General features: G+C 35.9%; 1 protein-coding gene across 1 annotated transcript; it reads left to right on the top strand.

Moving 5' to 3' along the window:
* Positions 1-1,059: 1,059 nt before the first annotated feature.
* KCNJ14 (potassium inwardly rectifying channel subfamily J member 14) lies at positions 1,060-19,151 on the top strand. The gene is made up of 2 exons (XM_053689934.1): positions 1,060-1,916; positions 18,287-19,151. The coding sequence occupies exons 1-2, from the start codon at positions 1,185-1,187 to the stop codon at positions 18,854-18,856; spliced, it is 1,302 nt and encodes a 433-aa protein (XP_053545909.1). The 5' UTR covers positions 1,060-1,184; the 3' UTR covers positions 18,857-19,151.
* Positions 19,152-21,050: the final 1,899 nt, after the last annotated feature.

Raw genomic sequence — 21,050 nt, 5'->3', positions numbered from 1 at the left:
AGACGAAGCGGGAGGAGTCCCGTGAAACGCATCCCGTGAAACGCATACGGCCACGCTCACTGAGACGGACTGTGACGTCAGTACTCCCTGTCTTGGTTCAGATCCGTTGCCGGCTACATGGACGTGCCATTCAGGGGAAGAAAAGGAAGGGACCTACTATTGGAGCGTGGATTTGCCTTTAGACTATCCCCCAATAGACAGTTGTGGTCTGGTGTCACAGACACATCTGCACCGTGGGACACTAAGAGTGCCTTTGTGTGTAGTAGGAGACCCTACACTAACGCCTATACTATACCTCATACTGATTGAGGTCACATTTGTGAGTTTGATTGTCCTTTTTTTTTTCTTTATGTAATAAATCAAATTTTATTGGATATACTGCACCATGATATTTTCTTTTCTCCCTTTGCGCTCCTTGTTTGTCTGTTTCTAGCTGTTATGTTTTCATCTTTTTATTATGCATTTGTTGATTATGCAAATCCGTTAGGACGTTCTATGCTGTACCAATAGCGCTGGGCTTTAACGTTAGGACTTCATGGAACGTCCTACCTTACATGGCATCCTGCAGCCTCCCACTTTGATGAAAGCAGGAATCGGACTGGGGGCGTGCCTAGCAGTGTAGGCAGTTCCCCATGATCCGATCCCGGCTTTAAAATCAAGTGATTGCATGCATCGACGATCTCATGATTTCCTTTTTCAAGCCAACTTTTACATTGGCATGAGGGGGTTAATATCTTTATTATTTTTGTTTTCTAAATATGTGCTAGCAAATCTGGGTTCTGAAATCCATTTAATAAATAAATTATATATATATATATATATATATATATATATATATATATATATATATATATATATATAAATATATACACATACATATACACACACACACACAGTATATAATATTAAGTTCATTAATGTCTGTATATTGTAAAAAGATTTGGTGATTTTCATAATATGATTTCATTACACAGGTATCTCGAAAAAAAGAATATTAATAAAATAATGTTTAGTAGATTTGGTTATACTATACTTTTTTCCCTTCTCTTACAGGAATGGTCGGAAACAGATAATGATGTTCTAGTGCCTTCTAAAACTCTAGAAAACCAAATTTCTCATCATTAGCACTTCCTATAAACATCACGCTGGGTAGCACAACTATACTCCCCCGAGGCACTCTGGCCATGGGGGTTGCACGTGCCATCCGTCGCTTTAGTACAGAGGTACCTGATCCGCTTCGTGAGGAGGAAGAATCAGAGTTGACACAGAGCATGAAGCCAACAACATACAAAAATGGCAAAGTTCATACAAAACCCATTCGTCAGCGGAGCCGATTTGTTCAAAAAGATGGCCACTGCAATGTGGAATTTATCAATCTCAGTGAGAAGAGCCAACGTTACTTGACTGATCTTTTCACTACATGTGTGGACATACGATGGAGATGGATGTTTCTTATTTTCTCATTAACTTTTGTGGTCTCTTGGCTAATTTTTGGTTTCACTTTCTGGCTTATTGCTTCTTTACATGGTGACCTGGCTCCACCACCTGAAACAGGCTCCGAGGACGCCACTAGTCCTGCATGCTTTTTGCAAGTAACCAGTTTTATGGCCGCCTTCCTGTTTTCCTTAGAAACTCAGACCTCCATTGGCTATGGATTCCGAAGTGTTACAGAGGAATGCCCATTAGCAATATTGACTGTGGTATTGCAGTGCATTGTGGGATGCATCATTGATGCGTTCATAATTGGAGCCATCATGGCAAAAATAGCCAAGCCAAAAAAGAGGAATGAAACTCTTGTTTTTACTGAAAATGCTGTAATTGCACTAAGAGATGGAAAGCTGTGCCTCATGTGGAGAGTTGCAAACCTTAGAAAGAGCCATTTAGTGGAGGCACACGTTCGAGCTCAGCTTTTGCAGGTAAAGAAACACAACAAACATTAAGTAAAGGTTCCGCTAATGTGTATTAATCAGTATAATTACCTACAGTTAAAGGGACAGTCTACTCCAGAATTGTTATTGTTTAAAAAGATAGCTAATCCCTTTATTACCCATTTCCCAGTTTTGCATAACTAACACTGTTATAGTAATACACATTTTACCTTTGTGACAGTTATGCATTATAGCCACTCGGAGCTGACTCTTAAATAACTCCACGGGAGTGAGCACAATGTTATCTATATGACAGAAAATATACAGGTAATAAGGGAGGCGCTAAGAAAAGCCAAAGGTATCAAGCACTTAAAATTTAATAAAAACACATAAGCATACAATAACATATGTATAGGGGACGTCTCCCCAAAACGAAATACTAATAAATAAAAACTAAAATACTAAAAGATGCAATTGATAAAACTTCCACAGATTTAAAACCATATAATTTGTATAGAGCAGTCCCAATCAGTTCGTTTTAGTAGGGTCAGATAGAAATGTCTTTACTCCATATAAAATGTAACTGAGTCTGTGGTCAGCGTCTCACTAGTCAAATACCACCAAGCTGCCAAATTGATAGAGCAATAGCTGCCAAACAGCGTAAGCGGATAATAATATACTTGCAATTCCAAAGTTCTCTTACTGTGTAAGATATCACTTTAGCAGAACATTCAGCCGTGTACTTTACCAGATCCTTATCCGTGAAGTAGATGTCTTTTCCCCTCGCCCGGTATTCACCTCGAGCGGGGCCGACTGAAACTTTCCGGCGTCTGATGTCACTGAAAGATGTTCCGGTTAGGAGAAGAAGCCGATTCCTGCGCTTACTTCTATGACCTGTAGTCACGGTCCTCTCAGATGAGCCCTGCACTTAGTGCTTATAGCACGCAAGGGATTGGATACTGGGCAAAGTGAAGGATATCCCAGAAATGCTGCCAAACACAAGTCCTACAGATGATTTACTCCCATTTAGGAGAAGATAGTTCCAAAATGTATAACCCGGGTTATTAAGTAGGAATCAAAAGATATGTAGATTGTTGTCACAGAAATAAAAACAACAACACTGCCAACACATACGACGCGTTTCGCCCTCCTATGGGCTTTATCAAGATAGTGGTGGCAAGTGTGAATGACCTTATTTAAAGGGGTATCATTCAGTCTGATTGGTGGTGATTTCAATTAGCAGATTTGCTTTAAGGTGGTATTTGACTTTCAGTAGCAACTTCTTTTTAAGGTGGTATTTTTCTCTTCTGACCTTTTAAATGAAATCACACAATCTTGCTACTAAAGGGACCTCGCAGTTGTACCAGAAAAAGGACCGCAATAGAATAATAAATAGAATATTCATAAATATTTAACGGAGAATCTATATGTGATTAATAAGAGATATATAACAAATTTTATTTCATATATCACTACAAATTGGCTCAAAGGCTTCCTTTTTTTTTTTTTTTTTTATTAGGAAGCCTTTGAGCCAATTTGTAGTGATATATGAAATAAAATTTGTTATATATCTCTTATTAATCACATATAGATTCTCCGTTAAATATTTATGAATATTCTATTTATTATTCTATTGCGGTCCTTTTTCTGGTACAACTGCGAGGTCCCTTTAGTAGCAAGATTGTGTGATTTCATTTAAAAGGTCAGAAGAGAAAAATACCACCTTAAAAAGAAGTTGCTACTGAAAGTCAAATACCACCTTAAAGCAAATCTGCTAATTGAAATCACCACCAATCAGACTGAATGATACCCCTTTAAATAAGGTCATTCACACTTGCCACCACTATCTTGATAAAGCCCATAGGAGGGCGAAACGCGTCGTATGTGTTGGCAGTGTTGTTGTTTTTATTTCTGTGACAACAATCTACATATCTTTTGATTCCTACTTAATAACCCGGGTTATACATTTTGGAACTATCTTCTCCTAAATGGGAGTAAATCATCTGTAGGACTTGTGTTTGGCAGCATTTCTGGGATATCCTTCACTTTGCCCAGTATCCAATCCCTTGCGTGCTATAAGCACTAAGTGCAGGGCTCATCTGAGAGGACCGTGACTACAGGTCATAGAAGTAAGCGCAGGAATCGGCTTCTTCTCCTAACTGGAACATCTTTCAGTGACATCAGACGCCGGAAAGTTTCAGTCGGCCCCGCTCGAGGTGAATACCGGGCGAGGGGAAAAGACATCTACTTCACGGATAAGGATCTGGTAAAGTACACGGCTGAATGTTCTGCTAAAGTGATATCTTACACAGTAAGAGAACTTTGGAATTGCAAGTATATTATTATCCGCTTACGCTGTTTGGCAGCTATTGCTCTATCAATTTGGCAGCTTGGTGGTATTTGACTAGTGAGACGCTGACCACAGACTCAGTTACATTTTATATGGAGTAAAGACATTTCTATCTGACCCTACTAAAACGAACTGATTGGGACTGCTCTATACAAATTATATGGTTTTAAATCTGTGGAAGTTTTATCAATTGCATCTTTTAGTATTTTAGTTTTTATTTATTAGTATTTCGTTTTGGGGAGACGTCCCCTATACATATGTTATTGTATGCTTATGTGTTTTTATTAAATTTTAAGTGCTTGATACCTTTGGCTTTTCTTAGCGCCTCCCTTATTACCTGTATATTTTCTCTCTTATTTTAGACAACTGTAGGGATATTTGTCTTTTTAAGGGGGTGTTTGGTTATCGATTTGGCCTAGCGCACCTTTCTCTCCCCTTTATTTTACATTATCTATATGACACACATGAACTAAAAAAGACAGATGCGCCACATGGCCCAATATTGTATGTTCAGCGGGGTAGATATATTCTAGTGGTGTCAATATTAACTCACAATCTAGGGAGCACTTCAGTTAGTGCAGCAGGAGCAGTCTGGGATCAATCACAGTCACCCAGCAGACCGACCTCTAGGGCAAAATAGTATGGTTCTGTAGTGGAGATACAAGCAAAAACAAAAGTGCCTATATGGCCTAGTACTGTTTGAACCAGAGGATGGTGTTCTGTGTATTTGAAAATATACTCACAATTTGTATAGCATCTTTATTGATGCTAATCAGGCAGGAAGGGATCAATGCAGTCACCCAACAGACTATGGCAGGTTTTTACAGCAGGCAGAGCCGCAGAGCTCTCAAGAATCAGGTTAGGTCCAAATGATACACAATAGCAAGTGTTTAAATAATAAGTTGGTACTTTACTAGATAAAACCAATAAAAACAAGCGACGCGTTTCTCAGTCTCAGACTGTTTCCTCAGGCTTAATAAAATAGTTTACAAACACTTGCTTTATATACCTAACCAAACTAATTACCACAATTGACACCACTTGTTGTGGGTGTGGTCTATGACATCATTAGTATCCTAGCTGCAGAGATATTTTGACAACAACAATGTCTACATATACCCAATTTGTATGTTCTAAATCACACAATATAAATATACATTGTAACATACAATGCATAAATTCATCACAGATGGTTTATACAATACAAATATATATAAAAACAATTTGCATGTTTTTTTGTGAAGCAGACCAAAAACAATTGTAACTTGTGATGGATGAATTAGTCATAAATCAAAATTCATTATATACAATGTATAAGCTAAACATATATAGATTAAACACTTTAGTTATTTCTACACAGTTCCTTATTTTATTATTTCTAACGGATCATTCTCAAACGGCAGGGTCAGTTCAATTATAATATTTACTTGTTAAAAACATATATTACACTCTTCACTTCACTCACGTCCACCATAGTTTAATAGCAATCTGAATTTTATGAACTAAACTGCCATTATTGTCTACATGGAGTTTGATGGTTAGGAACAAACACGCTAATTTAACACTTTATTATGCCCAATAATTTGTAGCCTACAGTGAGCGTGTGTCGCTCTCTAATATTTATATTAATAATATTTTACACCTTTTCACAGACTCTGTTCCCTACCGATATACAACAGTTATTTATTAATTTGATTGGTTATAATATTGCTGAATGGTGCTTATTATGAGCTTGTTATGGGATCAGTGACTCGATAAATATAGTAGTCGCTTATTATCAAGGATTATACTTCTTTGACCTGTACATCTAGCCCTACATGAACGCACTGACTTTATTATTAATTATTATCTAGCAGACTGTCTTTAACAGTTCCGTCTCTAATGTTATGGATTGTACCTGCTACCCGCGGCTCCGATCTATAACATATATTCTAGTGACGAAATCGGGCACATCACATGATGGGAAACCACCATTTGATTGGCCCAAGGCTCTACTCTCTTTCATTGGCTAGACCCAATGTGCCTATTCTTTCATACGCATGCGCTCTCGCTATGTAATGACCTATAGACGAACGCACACGCATGCGCTGACTGCATTAAGAAACGCCGACATATAATCCCCACATATCATGTCTACTACTATGTTATCACTTTATCTAGTAATACAAAATATATATACACCTTAATTCTATATAACACATTTCGTGTATGATATAATAGCAAATAACAATAATCATCAACATGACAATATTGTGATCATTAATTATAGGTAGAATATTTTTAGCGCTAATGTTGACAATGCTCAGAGCGATTGGTATAACCAACGCCCATAGATGGAACCCAGCCAATAGCTACTCTCACTCATAGGATTACATTATCCTATCACGTAATCACATTCACTTGCGCTTAGCGTGGAGCCGAATAGGTCTCCGGGTACCTATGGTAACGCTACAGACATGCGCACTAGCTTCACATGCACGCCAGTTAGAAAGTCAAACTGGCGGTTTGAATAAAGTAAGTGATCTAGCTTTGAAATTAATGTACAAGCTTGGTTTATCTCGATTCACTCCCTAGTAGGAATATTCCTCATCACAAAAGGGTAATGTTATTGCATCTGTAATTTAGATTAAGATAAATCAATGGCCTTAATACCAATGCCTGTTTGAGTACTATTAACACAAAGTGTATTACTTCTCTACTAGGGATCACAATGGGGCAATGCCGTTTGAGAATGATCCGTTAGAAATAATAAAATAAGGAACTGTGTAGAAATAACTAAAGTGTTTAATCTATATATGTTTAGCTTATACATTGTATATAATGAATTTTGATTTATGACTAATTCATCCATCACAAGTTACAATTGTTTTTGGTCTGCTTCACAAAAAAACATGCAAATTGTTTTTATATATATTTGTATTGTATAAACCATCTGTGATGAATTTATGCATTGTATGTTACAATGTATATTTATATTGTGTGATTTAGAACATACAAATTGGGTATATGTAGACATTGTTGTTGTCAAAATATCTCTGCAGCTAGGATACTAATGATGTCATAGACCACACCCACAACAAGTGGTGTCAATTGTGGTAATTAGTTTGGTTAGGTATATAAAGCAAGTGTTTGTAAACTATTTTATTAAGCCTGAGGAAACAGTCTGAGACTGAGAAACGCGTCGCTTGTTTTTATTGGTTTTATCTAGTAAAGTACCAACTTATTATTTAAACACTTGCTATTGTGTATCATTTGGACCTAACCTGATTCTTGAGAGCTCTGCGGCTCTGCCTGCTGTAAAAACCTGCCATAGTCTGTTGGGTGACTGCATTGATCCCTTCCTGCCTGATTAGCATCAATAAAGATGCTATACAAATTGTGAGTATATTTTCAAATACACAGAACACCATCCTCTGGTTCAAACAGTACTAGGCCATATAGGCACTTTTGTTTTTGCTTGTATCTCCACTACAGAACCATACTATTTTGCCCTAGAGGTCGGTCTGCTGGGTGACTGTGATTGATCCCAGACTGCTCCTGCTGCACTAACTGAAGTGCTCCCTAGATTGTGAGTTAATATTGACACCACTAGAATATATCTACCCCGCTGAACATACAATATTGGGCCATGTGGCGCATCTGTCTTTTTTATGTTTTGTAGATCATCTTCTTGGGATCCCGGCCGGATTCTTTACAGATTGCTGCCTCTATAATATCTGTTCTCCACACAGTGACTTTCTACTAAGTAACCTGAACTGTTACAATTAATATCAAGTGTCGCTCACTTGTTGAATAGAGTGTCACACGATTTGTTGTGGCATTATAAATCTTTATTTATTAATTTTTTTTTTTTTTTTTTTTTTTTTTTTTTTCCTTTATTGTATTTGACATTTGATTATTCTGTTCTGATTGCTAGAAAATTGTATACTAGATTATTATACCTTATAGTATTACTCCTTACCATTGTTACAATTGTAATTTAGGGCGCCCCCTACTCTTATAGACACATGAACTAACTCAAATGCAATGAGATAAGAGGTGGTTCAACAGCTTAAAACTTAGCAAAAGAGGCAGCCTAGGTTTAGCTTTCTACAAAGAATACATAGAGAGCAAAGCAAATTTGATGATAAAATTAAATTGGAAAGTTGTTTAAAATTACATACCCTATCTTAAAGGCACAGTATACTGTAAAATTGTTTTCCCTTAATGTGTTTTCAATTACTTTTTTTTACCAGCTGCAGAGTATAATATGTATAAAAATTAGTTGTTTAAGGTTTATTTGTGCATATTAAATAGCTGATTTTGTGTTTTGAAGCCACAACCTAATAAAATGGGTTTAACTTGTAGGTATAATCAGATCTCATTAGTTTACCACATTGTGTACATATATATGCTTCTTTATCTTATATCTGTCCATAAACCAAAGACCATTACTTGGAGAGAACAATGGAAAAACATAATTTATGTAAGAACATACCTAATAAATTCATTTCTTTCATATTGGCAAGAGTCCATGAGCTAGTGACATATGGGATATACAATCCTACCAGGAGGGGCAAAGTTTCCCAAACCACAAAATGCCTATAAATACACCCCTCACCACACCCACAATTCAGTTTAACGAATAGCCCAGCAGTGGGATGATAAAGAAAGGAGTAGAAAGCATCAAAGGAAATTTGGAAATAATTGTGCTTTATACAAAAAATCATAACCACCATAAAAAGGGTGGGCCTCATGGACTCTTGCCAATATGAAAGAAATGAATTTATCAGGTAAGTTCTTACATAAATTATGTTTTCTTTCATGTAATTGGCAAGAGTCCATGAGCTAGTGACATATGGGATATCAATACCCAAGATGTGGAGTCTTCCACTCAAGAGTCACTAGAGAGGGAGGGAATAAAAATAAAAACAGCCATATTTCGCTGAAAAATTAATCCACAACCCAAAAAAATAAGTTTATTTTCATTTTTGAAAGAAAAAAAAACTTAAATCAAAAGCAGAAGAATCAAACTGAAACAGCTGCCTGAAGAACTTTTCTACCAAAAACTGCTTCCGAAGAAGCAAATACATCAAAATGGTAGAATTTAGTAAATGTATGCAAAGAGGACCGAGTCGCCGCTTTGCAAATCTGATCAACTGAAGCTCCATTCTTAAAGGCCCACGAAGTGAAAACGAATCTAGTAGAATGAGCTGTAATTCTTTGAAGCGGGGCCTGACCAGACTCCAAATAAGCTTGATGAATCAAAAGTTTCAACCAAGAAGCCAAGTAATTAGCAGAAGCCTTCTGACCTTTCCTAGGACCAGAAAATAAAACAAATAGACTGGAAGTCTTCCTGAAATCTTTTGTAGCTTCCACATAATATTTCAAAGCTTTTACCACATCCAAAGAATGTAAGGATCTCTCCAAAGAATTCTTAGGATTAGGACACAAGGAAGGGACAACAATTTCTCTATTAATGTTGTTAGAATTCACAACCTTAGGTAAAAATTGAAAAGAAGTCAGAAAAACTGCCTTATCCTGATGAAAAATCAGAAAAGGAGACTCACAAGAATAAGCAGATAGCTCAGAAACTCTTCTAGCAGAAGAGATTGCCAAAAGGAACAACACTTTCCAAGAAAGTAGTTTAATGTCCAAAGAATGCATAGGCTCAAATGGAGGAGCCTGTAAAGCCTTTAGAACCAAATTAAGACTCCAAGGAGGAGAAATTGATTTAATGACAGGCTTAATATAAACTAAAGCCTGTACAAAACAATAAATATCAGGAACTATAGCAATCTTTCTGTGAAATAAAAACAGAAAGAGCGGAGATTTGTCCTTTCAAGGAACTTGCAAACAAACCGTTATCCAAACCATCCTGAAGGAACTGTAAAATTCTAGGAATTCTAAAAGAATGCCAGGAGAATTTATGAGAAGAACCCCATGAAATGTAAGTCTTCCAAACTCTATAATAAATCTTTCTAGAGACAGATTTACGAGCTTGCAACATAGTATTAATCACTGAGTCAGAGAAACCTCTATGACTTAGAACTAAGCGTTCAATTTCCATACCTTCAAATTTAATGATTTGAGATCCTGATGGAAAAATGGACCTTGAGATAGTAGGTCCGGTCTTAACGGAAGTGGCCAAGGCGGGCAACTGGATATCTGAACCAGATCTGCATACCAAAACCTGTGTGGTCATGCTGGAGCCACCAGCAACACAAAAGACTGTTCCATGATGATTTTGGAGATCACTCTTGGAAGGAGAACTAGAGGCGGGAAGATGTAAGCAGGATGATAACACCAAGGAAGTGTCAGTGCATCCACTGCTTCCGCCTGAACATCCCTGGACAGGTATCTGGGAAGTTTCTTGTTTAGATGAGAAGCCATGAGATCTATCTCTGGAAGACCCCACATCTGAACAATCTGAGAAAACACATCTGGATGGAGAGACCACTCCCCTGGATGTAAAGTCTGGCGGCTGAGATAATCCGCTTCCCAATTGTCTACACCTGGGATATGCACCGCAGAGATTAGACAGGAGCTGGATTCCGCCAAGTATTCAAGATACTTCTTTCATAGCTTGGAGACTGTAAGTCCCACCCTGATGATTGACATATGCCACTGTTGTGATATTGTCTGTCTGAAAACAATGAACGGTTCTCTCTTTAACAGAGGCCAAAACTGAAGAGCTCTGAGAATTGCACGGAGATCAAAAATATTTATTGGTAATCTCGCCTCTTGAGATTTCCAAACCCCTTGTGCTGTCAGAGATCCCCAAACAGCTCCCCAACCTGAGAGACTCGCATCTGTTGTGATCACAGTCCAGGTTGGCCGAACAAAAGAAGCCCCTTGAACTAAACGATGGTCTCTTGTCTGTTAGAGACACTGAATCTCTCTGGAAGTTTAAAAAGGTGACCCTTGTCTGAGGAATCAAGAAACTCTTTGGTAAATTGATCCTCCAACCATGTTTCCGAAGAAACAACACTAGTTGATTCGTGTGAGATTCTGCAGAACGTAAAGACTGAGCTAGTACCAAGATATCGTCCAAATAAGGAAACACCGCAATACCCTGTTCTCTGATTACAGAGAGTAGGGCACCCATGACCTTTGAAAAGATTCTTGGAGCTGTTGCTAGGCTAAATGGAAGAGCAACAAATTGGTAAAAAGAATCTCAGAAACTGATAATGTTCTGGATGAATCGGAATATGAAGGTATGCATCCTGCAAGTCTATTGTGGACATATAATGTCCTTGCTGAACAAAAGGCAGAATAGTCCTTATAGTCAGTATCTTGAAAGTCGGTACTCTTACATAACAATTCAAAATTTTCAGATCCAGAACTGGTCTGAATAAATTTTCCTTCTTTGGGACAATGAATAGATTTGAATAAAACCCCAAACCATGTTCCAGAAGAGGAACTGGCATGATTACCCCTGAAGACTCCAGGTCTGAAACACACTTCATGAAAGCCTGAGCTTTTACTGGATTTACTGGGATACGTGAGAGAAAAAAAGTCTTACTCTGAATCCTATTCGATACCCTTGAGAGACAATGCTCTGAATCCATTGATTTTTAACAGATTTTATCCAAATAACCTTGAAAAACCTTAATCTGCCCACTACCAGCTGAGCTGGAATGAGGGCCGCACCTTCATGCGGACTTAGGGGCTGACTCTGGTTTCCTAAAAGGCTTGGATTTATTCCAATTTGAGGAAGGCTTCCAATTGGAGGCAGATTCCTTGGGGGAAGGATTGAATTTTTGTTCCTTATTCTGACGAAAGGAACGAAAACAGTTAGAAGCCTTAGATTTACCCTTAGGTTTTTTATCCTGAGGCAGAAAAACTCCCTTTCCCCCAGTGACAGTTGAAATAATAGAATCCATCTGGGACCCAAATAAATTATTACCTTGGAAAGAAAGAGATAGTAATCTAGAATTAGATGTCATATCAGCATTCAAGGATTTAAGCCACAAAGCTCTTCTAGCGAAAATAGCTAAAGACATGGATCTAACATCAATTTTGATAATATCAAAAATAGCATCATAAATAAAATGATTAGCATATTGCAGAAGCAAAAAATGCTAGATAAGTCAGAATCCAATTCCTGTTGCGCTAAATTCTCCAACCAGAAAGTTGATGCAGCCGCAACATCAGCCAAAGAAATTGCAGGTCTAAGAAGATGACCTGAATATAAATAGGCCTTCCTTAGATAAGATTCAAGCTTCCTATCTAAAGGATCCTTAAAGGAAGTACTATCTTCCATAGGAATAGTGGTACGTTTAGAAAGAGTAGAAATAGCCCCATCAACTTTGGGGATCTTTTCCCAAAACTCTATAGATTTTGCTGGTAAAGGATACAATTTTTAAAACTTGAAGAAGGAATAAAAGAAGTACCTGGCTTATTCCATTCCTTTAGAAATCATATGAGAAATAGCCTCAGGAATAGGAAAAACCCCTGGAAAAACAACAGGAGGTTTAAAACAGCTTTAAACGTTTATTAGACTGAACTTCAAGAGGACTGGTTACCTCAATATCCAAAGTAATTAACACTTCTTTTAATAAAGAACGCAAATACTCAATTTTAAATAAATAAGTAGATTTGTTAGTGTCAATGTCTGAGGAAGGATATTCTGAATCGGATAGATCCTCATCAGAAAAGGATAAATTATGTTGTTGGTCATTTGAAATTTCATCAACTAAATGAGAAGTTTTAAAAGACCTTTTACGTTTATTTGAAGGTGGAAATGCAGACAAAGCCTTCAGAATAGAATCAGAAACAAAATTCTTTAAAATTTACAGGTTCTATCATGCACATTAGAAGTTGAAGGAACTGCAACTGGCAATGTACTATTATTTAATGGATACACTATCTGCATGTAAAAGTTTATCATGATAACTATTACAAATGACATTCGGCGAGATAATTTCTACAATTTTACAACAAATGCACTTAGCTTTGGTTGAACCGATGTCAGGCAGCAATGTTCCAGTAGAAGCTTCTGAGGCAGGATCATGTTGAGACATCTTGCAAAATGTAAGATAAAAAACAACATATAAAGCAAAATTATCTATTTCCTTATATGACAGTTTCAGGAATGGGAAAAAATGCAAATAGCATAGCCCTCTGATAGAAAAAAGCAAGAGGCAAACATCAATGGAGTATTGAAATAATAAAAAGATTTGGCGCCAAGTATGATGCACAACGTAACTAAACTTTTTTGGCACCAAAAAAATAACCGGAAATGACACACTCGCGTCTCTAATGACGCAACAGTGTGAAAGGTCTCGGCATCAAGTATGACGCCTGAAGCGACGAACTTGCGTGATAGATGTACTTTTCCGCGCCCAAAAAAAATTTTGCGACAAAAATGACGCAATAAAGTTTAGCATTTGTCGCACCCGCGGGCCTAATACTGCCCGCAATTTGTAAGAAGTAGTCAATTGAAAAAAAGACTAAACCCCAGGTAAGAAATAAATTTCATATTTAAAAGATGTTTATATTGCCCAAATATGAAACTGACAGTCTGCAGAAGGAAATATATTTGCCATGAGTCAGGTTCATGTAAGTACAATACATATGTTTAGAACTTTATATAAATGCATAAAGTGCCAAACCATAGCTGAGGTGTCTTAAGAAATAAAAACATACTTACCAAAAGACACCCATCCACATATAGCAGATAGCCAAACCAGTACTAAAACAGTTATTAGTAGAGGTAATGGTAAATTGAGAGCATATCGTCGATCTGAAAAGGGAGGTAGGAGATGAATCTCTACGACCGATAACACAGAACCTATGAAATAGACCCCCATTAGGGAAATCATCGTATTCAATAAGTGATACTCCCTTCACATCCCTCTGACATTCGCTGTACTCTGAGAGGAATCTGGCTTCAACAATGCTGAGAAGCGCATATCAACGTAGAAATCTTAGCACAAACTTACTTCACCACCTCCATAGGAGGCAAAGTTTGTAAAACTGAATTGAGGGTGTGGTGAGGGGTGTATTTATAGGCATTTTGAGGTTTGGGAAACTTTGCCCCTCCTGGTAGGATTGTATATCCCATATGTCACTAGCTCATGGACTCTTGCCAATTACATGAAAGAAATTAACATTTTAGTACCTTATCGTCTATACCCAATGGGAGTGTAATTTCTTCTGGTGGTTGTGTTTATACAGCTTATCCATAGCTTGAGCCTAAGGACAGACATTTTCTGAATAGGTGGGGATACCACAGGCTAAATCAACTATTTCAAATGCCAATATAAGGGTAAAGGAAATACTTGTAAACAATGTAATACACTGCAGCAGGTAAAGTGGATCTTTGGGAACAAATTAAAGGGAAGAACGTTTTGAGTAAACTGTCCCTTTAATTATTAAAGTTCAATTTTGACTAGACTGTACCTTTAACTTAAAAATGCTTATAGTGCAGGTACTATGAGATGTGTTGAGTAACATTCCCACTGAATGAAATTTGCCCACATAAAATCTAATAATAAAGGATCAGTATTTAATGGTTTAATTTCCCTTTTATTAGACAATTAAGTTCACTGAAGTAACCATAAGTATACACAACAACATATGACCAGGGAATCCCTGCACCGGATCTTGAAACTTATAGACTGATAACTAAACCCAACACAGACCCTAGCATAAAAAAAATCTCTTTGCTCACTGGATTTACAAGTATATATATATATATATATATATATATATATATATATATATATATATATATATATATATATATATATATAAATATATATAATCAGAAATTAACATGTGCATAATAGTAACATAGTATGCATGTCTCAGACTGTGAGAATGACATCTAGTTTATAGATGTTACTAAGTACCCACCTTATCTTTGTGAAACATGTTGAGTAGTATCTTAAAATGTCAAGGTTACTCTGAAGTATTGTTTCCAACATTCTATACAAGCTGTACAGTCCAAGCAAGAAAAACTCATGATTAACGGGATGGTAAATCCTAGTGTTTATGAAACACTAGGATTTAGCATTGGAACAAATAAATGGGACATTCATTCATGAAGTATAAAATACTTCATGCTGAAAGTTCCTTTATTTGTTTGAAGTATTCACCACGCTGTGTGCCTCTTAGCCAATACCCATGCGGTCTATCCGGCTTGGCGCCAGTTGGAGCGCATGGCTATTGGCTAAGAGGTGAAAACGTTACCTCTCACAAAATAGCTTTCTGCCGGTGGGCTGCCTGAGCAGCCCAGTGCAGCGAACGCTTCAAACAAATAAAGGAACTTTCAGCATGAAGTATTTTATACTTCATGATGAAAGTCCCCTTTATTTGTTCCGATGGTAAATCCTAGCGTTTCACAAATATTAGGATTTACCATCCCTTTTACTAACTGAAATATTGACATGTATGCTTTTATCTTATGATTTGATGTTCATACTATATTTTTTCAAACTATATTTTAAAACAAATTTAAGCATGAAGTATTTTAAATGCTGCGGAGTCCGTTGGCGCTCTACAAATAACCGGTAATAATAATAATAATAATAATAATAATAATAATAATAATAATACATGTATATAAGCACTATTAAAAAGGGACACAAAATCCACATTTTTTTTTTATTTCATGATTCAGATAGAGCAGGTAATTTTAAACAACGTTCTAATTTACTCGTATTATAAAATTATTTTGTTCTCTTGTTATCTTTATTTGAAAAAACAGGAATGTAAGTATAGGAGCCGGTCCATTTTTGGTTCAGAACCTGGATAGTGCTTGCTGATTGGTGGCTAAATGTAGCCACCAATAAGCACAAACAAAAAACTATGGTTTATTTCATGGGTGACATTTTGGAGTACAAAACTCTTTCTTTAGTCTGAGGAAGGGGTTTTGTACATTGTTTGTTAGAGTGCAGATGAACCCTCTTATGATATAGAATAGACAGACATTTTATGAAACTTTTAAAAATAAATGTTACTTTAAAAAAAATGTTTACACTTTTTTCCCCTTCAAAAAGGAACAGTAAACACCTTGTGATTATGAGACATTTCTGTTGTCTTGATATAGAAAAATATATCAGCCAAGTCTAAAAACATTTTTAAAACAAAATAACTTCCTTTTACTGCAATAGTTTGTTAATAGCCAAACTCCACTCACCATTTGCCATGTTTGAAAAAGCTTTAGTCTGCAGACTATAAGGATGGTCACAGTCAGTTAGTTCAATGAATTGTTAAATCACATGAACAAGGGGAAAAAATTAATAATAAAAGTATATTGGATAGTTGTTTTGCTACACACAACTAAACATTTTACATTAAAATATCTAGGTGTTTACTGTTCCCTAAACTCTAAACTGAGATTGGGAATTTGTGCTTTCTACTGATGTACTTATCTTGCATCATAAGTAACTCTTCATTTGTGCATAAGCACCTACATATTTGCACCAATGAGTATGAACAAAACATAATATATGTAAGTTTGAAGGGAACAAAAAAAATAATATATATGTTTTTTAAACAAGATTTATATTTGAAAGTTTCTTAAAATCGGATACACAATTATGTGCCATTAATTCAATCCCATTTCTTGCATAAGCAGTTTTTTATAGAGAGCACTAATATCTTATTCATTAAAGCTAAAACTATTCTATACCAGAAACTAACTTAAAAAGGAACATTAAACACTTTGAAATGGTAACATAAAATGAAAAATCGCATATCTAAAAAGAAGTCTGCAATATACTTTCATGATTTATTTTGTCCCCTTTTCCTGTAATTCCATTTTGAAATTGTGAGCTTTTCAGTTCCTGTTAGAAATGGAAGTTCAGAACACAGCAGAGAAGGTAACATAAGTTACAACATGGCAGCTCCTATTTTTTTTTTTTTTAGACACAAACTTTACACTTATTGTGTCACTATTTAATCAGCTAATGAAATTTAAATTTAAAAAAAAAAAATACATCTGCATGTTATTCACAGACTAATCTTTTCTTTAAATGTATCATTCTCTCTCACATTTATTTAGTGTTAAATGTCCCTTTAAATGTGCCTCTAAGCCCAGTTGTGCAGTCACTGCCTGTGTAGTAAGTTTTAATTTATAAGTGACCTTAGTTTTAGATATACATTTGACTGCTTATCCCCAATTTTATCTATCTTGTTCTGAAAAAATTTTTAGTAAAACATTTTAAAAAATAAATAGATAATCTTATAAAAAAAATTGTGGCAAGAACACATTAAATAGCTTTAATTTATACCAATATGTTTCTTAAAGGGACAGTCTACACCAGAATTTTTATTGTTTAAAAAGATAGATAATCCCTTTATTACCCATTCCCTAGTTTTGTACAACCAACACAGTTCTATAAATACACTTTTTACCTCTGTGATTACCTTGTATCTAAGCCTCTGCAAACTGCCCCCTTATTTCAGTTTTTTGACAGACATCCATTTTAGTCACTAAGAGCTGGTTCACCTGAACTCCACGTGCATGAGCACAGTTATCTATATGAAACACATGAACTAACACCCTCTAGTGGTGAAAATTGTCAAAATGCTCGAGAGAAGAGGCGGCCTTCAAGGGCTTAGAAATTAGCATATGAACCTCCTAGGTTTAGCTTTCAACTAAGAATACCAAGAGAACAAAGCAAAATTGGTGATGAAAGTAAATTGGAAAATTGTTTAAAATTACATTCTCTATCTGAATCATGAAAGTTTATTTTGGACTAGACTGTCCCTTTAATATAGACATCTTCTACACATACATTATTATTATTCTTTATTTATAAAGCACCAACAGATTCAGCAGCACTGTCCATGGGTAACAAAGATAAAAGGATAGTACATTATGAGGCACCAGACAAAATATAACAAACAAATACAGGGGGAATTGGGAGTCCTGTTCCTGTGGGAACTTACAATCTAAATGGGTAGGAGGGTGAGAAACACAAGGTGGGGATTGCAAACGTAGGAATGATGTTAGTGTGGAGTTAGATGAGGGCAAATATTAGGCAATTAGATAGTCTTCTGTAATATTTTATGTGAACTATACAATATTTGTAATGATTTCTTCTGTTTTGTTCTCCTCATTTTTCTCTACCAGCCTAGAGTAACTCCTGAAGGAGAGTACATCCCACTGGATCACACAGACATCAATGTTGGATTTGACAGTGGCACGGACAGAATTTTTCTTGTATCTCCAATAACCATTGTTCATGAGATTGATGAAGAGAGTCCTTTATATGAGTTTGGAAAAGCAGATTTAGAAGCAGCAAACTTTGAGTTAGTAGTCATTCTTGAAGGCATGGTGGAAGCCACAGCAATGACAACACAATGCCGTAGTTCTTATCTTCCCCACGAGATTTTTTGGGGCAGCAGATTTGAGCCAGTTCTCTATGAGAAACGTAATCATTATGAAGTGGATTACTATCACTTCCATCGTACCTATGATGTACCCAATACACCCACATGTAGCGCTAAAGAGCTTTCAGAAAGGAAATACTCGCCAGTGCCGCGCAGCTCTTTCTGCTATGAAAATGAAGTAGCGCGTAATTGCATCTGTGATGAAGAGACACCTATTCTTTTGGACACTAAATTGCACATTCTAGAGGCTTCACATGAGCTAGACATGCTTAGAGTGGCTGATCCCCTGGAAGAGATATTATTAACATGAATTGACAGTTAAGTCTTTAATTATTCTAACTTGACCAAGGTGAGATGAACCAAAATTTGCAGACCCTTCTGCATATGGTAAAAAAAACGTCCCTGGCAACGGCAAGGACGAAAGAGGTCATGATACTTGGAAGAGGTTTTCAAGAAAAACAATACATTCATGTAAAAGGGGAATGCCTTGTTCTTCACAGCACTGAGTAAAAGATGTAAACAAAGCTTCTCCAGGCAACTATTTTAAACATCTAGCTGTGTGAAAAGGAACAATGAGCATGGAATAAAAGTCATTTTCTCTATGACACTAGATTGCTTTATATTATGTTTCATGTATTGAGCACATGCTGCTTATTTACCTATTTGGTGAAAAATTTACCAAGAGTTTATTGTTCATAAAGTATGTCTAGTACATAGCCAACGTTGAACATAGGAGTTAACATATTTACTCTATGGCCAAAACATTAACATACATGGTCACTCCATGCAAACAACCCTTAGTATGGCTAGTTAGGAAGAAATGTATATTACTTCTGTGAAGTGTAGACTTATTTTCCAAAGGCACTGAAAGTGGAATACTTTCTGGGAAATTATTGTTATACAGATTAAAAAAAAAAATACAGAACAGTTAGTTACAAACTTAATACTACATGGTGATATCATCTTTCACATCAATATCTGCAGCTGTAATAGTTCAGTATTAGCCATTTAACTTATTTTGGGGTACAAACAAATGATACTTTTCATTACATATTGTTCAAATAACAAGATCATTGATTAAATATATTTAGAGGGAACAAATACAAGGGAGACAAATATATTAGAAAATCCAAAACAAGAAGAATCATTTTTTGGGGTGTTATACCCAAGTAAAGTCCCATCATGCAGTCTTAAAGGGACATTAAACACTAAATGAATGCTATATACAATAATGCATTCAAATAAAAGATTAGCCTAAGAATAACATATAAATGTATTTTTTAAAGTTTCATTAGATGTTTAAATATTGTCAAAATATGCGTAAAATTTTAGTGTCTATAAATCAATGGGAGCTGCCATGTTGTAACTTTGGTTACCTTCTCTGCTGTGGCCAATTAGGTACAGTTATAAATAAGTCACTAGAGTGTGCAGCCAATGACTGTGTGGAATATAACAAACTGAAAAGCTCACAATTTCAGAATGGAATTACAGGAAAATAGGACAAAATAAATTATGAAAGTATATTGCAGACTTCTTTTTATATATGCAATTTATATTAGCATCTCAAAGTGTTTAATGTCCCTTTAAAGGGCACTTATTTATAAAATGCTACTGCACTGCTCTATGGAGAGATTGTGGTGTGAAATCATTTAAACTTTTAAACTGATGTGCTGTAAGTCACAAAGGACAACATTAATTATTTCAATTTAAACAAAGTCACATATGAAGTTATATCTTATGCACAAGCACACAAACGTTTCATATTTCTTTCTGCGTTTATGTGAGTCATTGGTTAGTCACAATTTTCTTCTGTTCATTTCTCACTCAGGGAGGGTCTGATTCTCTACAGCTCTCTGGTATGGAGAGATTTTATAAGATGCCTTAGTCAGTATTACGAGGCCCTTCAGGGATCGTTTTAAAGCCATTTTTTACATTGGGAATGTGTATCTCATTAAGGGGAGTTCAGTTTTCACTGATATTCTTTATTTGAAGGAGATACACTTACTTTACAATATAGTGCTCAATAATATAAGTAGATGATTTCTCTCGATGCAGGGAAGTTTTTGAGAATCTGGTCCTCAGTCTTACAGGTATTCTGATAAAGACAATGGCCAAATGAAATCTATTTTCCCTTCATTTCCCACTCCTGTGTAACTCCATATTTGTTTAAGCTATATTAAAAAAAAAATAATAATAATAATAATAATAATAATAAAAACAACAGTAGCTATTGAGACTATACAATAACTGATGTCATGATCCAGTGGTGCATTTAGTTTTTGTGACATAAAATCCTCTAACGCCTGAAACACTTACAATTCTAGCTCATATATTTGTCACGCCTGGAACCTAGGAATTGATAGGAGTGATACTTCTCTACTGAGCAACCAGGGGTCATTGATTTATATTGAAATTGATAAAATATTTAGGAGTACAGAAGAATGGGAAGGCATTAGACCTAGCTGGCCTAAACCAATACGTTCCCATCTTTTAATTACTTGACA

The sequence above is a fragment of the Bombina bombina genome, chromosome 8 (assembly GCF_027579735.1).
Source record: "Bombina bombina isolate aBomBom1 chromosome 8, aBomBom1.pri, whole genome shotgun sequence".
Taxonomy (NCBI): domain Eukaryota; kingdom Metazoa; phylum Chordata; class Amphibia; order Anura; family Bombinatoridae; genus Bombina; species Bombina bombina.
This window is presented reverse-complemented; position numbering and strand designations above follow the sequence as displayed.

Bases quoted from the DNA above. Each gene is read 5' to 3' on its own strand.
- KCNJ14 (XM_053689934.1), top strand. From the start codon at position 1,185: ATGGGGGTTGCACGTGCCATCCGTCGCTTTAGTACAGAGGTACCTGAT. The intron at 1,917-18,286 runs GTAAAGAAACAC...TTTCTCTACCAG, and splicing joins TTCGAGCTCAGCTTTTGCAG to CCTAGAGTAACTCCTGAAGG.